Source organism: Procambarus clarkii, chromosome 56, assembly GCF_040958095.1.
Source record: "Procambarus clarkii isolate CNS0578487 chromosome 56, FALCON_Pclarkii_2.0, whole genome shotgun sequence".
Taxonomy (NCBI): Eukaryota; Metazoa; Arthropoda; class Malacostraca; order Decapoda; family Cambaridae; genus Procambarus; species Procambarus clarkii.
Genome location: NC_091205.1, coordinates 23,633,766 through 23,639,765, shown reverse-complemented (window position 1 = coordinate 23,639,765; position 6,000 = coordinate 23,633,766). Strand labels below are relative to the sequence as shown.

At 47.2% G+C, this 6,000-nt stretch overlaps 1 protein-coding gene across 5 annotated transcripts in view; it reads right to left on the bottom strand.

The window, feature by feature from the left end:
- Positions 1–6,000, bottom strand: part of LOC123770737 (uncharacterized) — a 120,355-nt gene that overhangs the window by 19,342 nt on the left and 95,013 nt on the right. For all 5 annotated transcript variants that reach the window (XR_011223056.1, XM_069305876.1, XM_069305874.1 and 2 more), the window contains exon 3: positions 138–350. Coding sequence is in view for 4 of the 5 variants with exons in the window: in XM_069305874.1 (XP_069161975.1) it covers positions 138–350 (213 nt within the window). In the remaining variant the exon portion in view is untranslated. The remainder of the gene's footprint in view (positions 1–137; positions 351–6,000) is intronic.

Below are 6,000 nucleotides of genomic sequence, written 5' to 3'. Positions count from 1 at the left end.
ACTCCCGGAAGGACAGCACCAACTGGTGTTCCAGAAGCCTCCTTGTATCTACAAGACCAGCCCAAGGCAGCCCCTGTGAAGCTCTGTATAGATCCCCATTTCTTCCAGTTATCCTCCAGTCCAGTCCCCGTACTCACCACAACAAGACTGGCCGAAGTCGAGCCTGACGAGCTGGACCATGTAGGGTTCCAGGAGGTTGACGTACCACCAGGGTTGCCGCTCTGCGTTGGTCAGCGTGCAGGTGTCGACGCTGAAGGTGGTGGAGCTCGACCCGTCCACCGCCTTCTGTGGGATTCCGCCCTCAGCCACTGACGACTGCATGGGCGCCTTGCCCGCCGCCACGTTCAGCACTGTGGGAGGAGAGGGTGGTCAGGCTGGGTTTGTTATATCAAGTTTGGTTAATTTTCTATGTAAGAGAGAGAGAGAGAGAGGTGAGGGGAGGAGGAGGGAGAGAGGGAGGAGGGGGGAGAGAGAGAATACAGATTAATAAGTGTCTTAATTTCTAGTATAGATGTAATTGAGCTTGAAATACATGATATGAAAATATGTGAAAACAAAAATACATAGTCGCATATTGAACACAACCGACTCACGGTGGAAATGAACGTCATCTTGAACACGCAAAATGAAACTAAGAGACGCGCAAAAATTCAAGTACAAAAACGCACAAATATTCAAGAATATATCTCGCGCACACACACGCACTCTATCTCTCATGCAACAACCCACACCGTAAACATACCACCTCATACCAAGAGCCAGAGTATCGGAGCATATATTTCATTTTTCTCTTCGCCTTATTCCCCGCCCTGCATCTGCCCCCCCCCCCCTCTCTCTCTCTCCCCGCCAGTCCCTGGGTGGGGAGCTTCACCCAACACACTCATAGCTGTAATGGTCAGCCAAACACCTCAAGCGTTGCTGCAGAATGCTGCTAGACGCTTGCTCTGACTGAGAGATCTCTCAACCAACCACTGCTTCTGGGTCATTCTCCCTAAACGTCACATTGTAGACATGTTCCCTACCTCCATGATAAGGTTCCCCTGTGTCGATAGACAGGAAGCAACCTGAACTTATCGAGGGAACACCTATCCTCTCTACCCCAATGGACAACGACTGCTCTCCTAGAATACAAGCACAACATTCGCTTGAAGTCATCAGAGGGCTGGCAAACATGCCCAAAACGTCTGCCCGAGGATCGAACGAGGGACCATTCGGCTGCGAGCCCACAGCGCTACAGAACAAAATGGTGGGGGTGCTTCAAGCGACCGTCTACACATGGTAATACCGAACACTACACCGTAAACACCCGCCTCCGTTAAGCCACACCGTAACTGTGCAACATATGTCAGGTTGGGCTGATGCAGCGTGAGCTTCGTCACATGTTGTAGGTGTTGCCACTCCGGCACTTCCGTAGGCACGTCTCAAGACCTCGTTATGCAAACAGTCTCCACCTGTGTTCCCTTTCAGTCTATTTACCTGTGTTTCTCCTGGATGTTTATATTTACCTGTGTTTCTCCTGGATGTTTATATTTACCTGTGTTTCTCCTGGATGTTTATATTTACCTGTGTTTCTCCTGGATGTTTATATTTACCTGTGTTTCTCCTGGATGTTTATATTTACCTGTGTTTCTCCTGGATGTATATATTTTCCTGTGTTTCTTCTGTGTGTTTACATTTTCCTGTGTTTCTTCTGTGTGTTTACATTTTCCTGTGTTTCTTCTGTGTGTTTACATTTTCCTTATATGTTTCTTTAGTTGAAATCTTAGGACCTGACGTGTTGATTTGTTCTCAGTCCATTACTTAAAAAATATCTTATGGTTTTTGCCCGGATTATGGCCTATTTCTTCTCTCCCAACCTGCTATTACATGGCCTTTGCCCACATTGAATTCCATTACCCATTTATTGCTCCACTCAGTTGAAGAGTCATAAAAGCCTCAATTTACAGACACTTGCTGCATGATTTGTAAATATACTCTCCTAATTATTCACGCCCACTGTAAAATAATTAGTATGAAGATCCCTTAACATGACTCTATTGTAATAACCTCCGTTGCTAATAACATCCTTGGTTGTTGTTGTTGTTTAAGATTCGCTACTTGGAACAAAAAGTTCCAAGTAGCACGGGCTATGGTGAGCCCGATTAACATCCTTGGGTATATTTGAGCCAAATTTACTTCGTGTCGTAAAACCGACACAAAATAAGTCAACGAACGTCGATCGCTTTCGTTAGTTCGAATCCCTGGAGCACGATGGGAAGACAGTGAACTCTCAGTGACTTGTATTCTTATAATGGTTAAACTGTTGGCCCGTGTGACGGGACACCACTCTGGGAACTGCTCAACTATGATGGGTAAATATTCCTTAGGAGCACTTCAAGGTGTGTCAATCGTTCTCTCTCTCTCTCGTGTGTGTGTGTGTGTGTGTGTGTGTGTGTGTGTGTGTGTGTGTGTGTGTGTGTGTGTGTGTGTGTGTGTGTGTGTGTGTGTGGCGAGGTGTGGTGGGGAGGGAGATGGGTTGTAACAGAGGAAGGAAGGAAGGAACGAAGGAGAGAGAGAGAGAGAGAGAGAGAGAGAGAGAGAGAGAGAGAGAGAGAGAGAGAGAGAGAGAGAGAGAGAGAGAGAGAGAGAGAGAGAGAGAAAGAGAGAGAAAGAGAGAGAAAGAGAGAGAGAGAGAGAGAGAGAGAGAGAGAGAGAGAGAGAGAGAGAGAGAGAGAGAGAGAGAGAGAGAGAGAGAGAGAGAGAGAGAGAGAGAGAGAAGAGAGAAAGAGAGAAAGAGAGAAAGAGAGAAAGAGAGAAAGAGAGAGAGAGAGAGAGAGAGAGAGAGAGAGAGAGAGAGAGCAAGAGAGAGAGCGTGTGAGAGGTAAAGAGTGCACTATACACACACACAAAATGCCACAAACACAAAAGCTTCCTACAGAGGTGGACCATCATTACTGCCAGCCAACAGCCTCTCTCGCGTCCTTGACGTGTCCTAAACCATTTCCAAGTTTCCCAGGATTATGTGGTCAGACAGGAGACACTCCTGACGGAGAACATGCTCCTCCCGACCCACACTATGAAGGACAAAGTCACGAGGAGCGGAGGCGCGCCCTCGGCAACTACACACATGAGGGGCAGACAAGTGCTGTCGAGCACTTCACAAAGAGGCGCGGGTCATTCTTCCTTTCCTCTTACTACTACTACCCACAACCCTTTCCCTTCCTCTCTCAACCAGCGAGGGTTTAACATCCCCCCATCAATAAGGCGGCCACAACGCCTCAACACCAGCCCATCCTCCTAAGGTCCCCCAACGCCAAGCAAACGGTCAATTTAAAGTGTCCTCTCCTAACCTACCAGAGGACCCAAAACAGAGAACGGGACAGCACGTCACTTTCGCCACCCGCTTCCATTTTCTAGTACGACAATTTTTGGCCTTAGGTAACGCATACGAGTGAAAAGCGACGTTCTTTGTAGGAGGAGAGATTGATTCAATACCATCCTAAGGAGGCCGAGTTGAACAGACAAACGCCCTTCTATCGAGCAGCCTTGTTGACATTCTCGCCAGAGAGAGTGGAGCAGTAGAGTGCAGGTCAAACGTGAGCCAGCCAGCACTCAGTCTCACATGAACCAATGGATGAAACGTTGAACAAGAGAATGAAACATTGCACGTTGGTCAGCGTCTGAGCATACCTGCTTGTGAGGTCCAGTTGTCTATTTAATCGACACCCTATGAATATTTCGTTTGACTGGATCATGTCGCACTCTTTCAACTTTCTTCCAATGTCGCTAGATTCAGTTCCGTCGTCATAGCTTAGTCTCTTTAATTCTGGATCTACTTTTAATTGTGGGAATAATCATGTAGGCTGGGAGGTGAATCGTGCACGCTGTGGGGCTGATTCGTGCACGCTGTGAGGGCTGAATCATACAGGCTGTGCCGGGGGGGTTGAATTAAGCAGGCTGTGGGAGCTGATCTAGAAGACTGTAGGGGCTGACTCAAACGAATAGCAAACGTCCATGTCGAAGTGATCTTGATGCAGCACAAGTCCTTACCCCCATATATCGTAGTGAATCTCACCATTTCCTCCTCGGTGTGGGGCTAAATAACACAGATTGTAAACAATCAACACCAGTCTCCCATGACAAGTGCGCCGCAGGAAGCGTACCTGTATACCCTCCGAGACAAGGTACCTCGGAGACCAGGTAACCAGGTAAAAGGGAGCCGGTCGGCCGAGCGGACAGCACACTGTACTTGTGATCCTGTGATCCTGGGTTCGATCAAAGGCGCCGGCGAGAAACAATGGGCAGAGTTTCTCTCACCCTATGCCCCTGTTACCTAGCAGTAAAATAGGTACCTGGGTGTTAGTCAGCTGTCACGGGCAGCTTCCTGGGGGTGGAGGCCTGGTCGAGGACCGGGCCGCGGGGACACTAAATCCCCGAAATCATCTCAAGATAACCTCAAGATAACCTTAACTCAGGGCTAAACTCCCTCTTGTTTGAGTCCCACACGAGAGCCTCCCAGGACTTGTTCACTAATTATAGTCCTCTGAACAACACAATTCTAACAAAGCTTATTGAAAATTTAGAACACGTTTTTTCTTTGTTATTTGGATATGTGGATATCACATAGTACAATGTGTGGCCTACCTCATGGCAACATATATGGAACACACATAACTTCACGCCCAAGAGCCATACTCGTCCTCCAAAATTCATCACCATCATTACTGAACCTTTAAGGAAGTCTTCAACTCTCTTCTGCCTTATGAACTGTGAAACTCAGGCACAAAAAAATAGCTTCCAGTACAATTTACAATTTCAAATCCTCTACTCATCATCCGGAAGCCATAAACTGCAGTGAATCCTGAGGAGAGAGAGCAAGCAGCCTATTACCCGTGGGCAGCCGACGGTGACCAGTCAAAGGGGGTCTTACTACTGCACTTTCCTGCTCCACCCCTTCCATCACCCCCCTTCCATCACCCCTTTCCATCAACCCCTCCATCAACCCCTTCCACCACCCCTCTCTCTCAGCACAGGAAACTACCCCTCCCTAACCACGTACCTGAGTCAGGACACGGGAGGGGAGGGGGTGATGGGGGTAGCTAGGTGAGGGTGGGAAGGGAAAGGAAGAGGGAAGGAAAAGGAAGGGGGGAATGAGAGGGAGAGAGATAATGAGGCATATAATAAGCTCATTAAATAAATGTGTCTCTAGGAGCAGGTTTCAGGTATTTTAGGTAAGATAACAGAACCCTAGAGAGAGAGAGAGAGAGAGAGAGAGAGAGAGAGAGAGAGAGAGAGAGAGAGAGAGAGAGAGAGAGAGAGAGAGAGAGAGAGAGAGAGAGAGAGAGAGAGAGGACGAGGATGAGACACATTACCACAAACTATAGAGAGAAGATCAGCGTCCTGTAGCAACCCTTCCCCCCACCTTGTGGTAAGAAACCTGGGCGGAAGATCATCATTAATCCAACACCAGCCTCATCATTTCCCACCCCCACCACTCCCCTACCAGCCTCATCACCCTCCCCCCCAGCCTCATCATTCCCCCCCCCTCCCAACATCATCACTCTCGAAGAACAGTACCAAGAGAGCAGCAACAGTAGCAAGAGAGCATCAACAGTACCAAGAGAGCAACAACAGTACCAAGAGAGCAGAAACAGTACCAAGAGAGCATCAACAGTACCAAGAGAGCAACAACAGTACCAAGAGAGCAACAACAGTACCAAGAGAGCAGCAACAGTAGCAGCAACAGTAGCAGCCTTAAAACAGCACAAACATCCAGTACCAAAACAACATTTCCTTTGCTATATCAAAAAAAATGTATAATATATGACGAAGATAAACAAAAAGATATATTGTACAACTGGTCAATCAGCCAGCCAAATTTTCCCTAAATAATAATATACAATATTACAGTGAGTAATTGTATAATCGTTTATCTTGTTAGATACTGATGCCTCTGGTATTGTTTAATTTAAATTCTTATTATTGTAGTGATTATTGTTAATATCGTAGTAATTAGTGGTC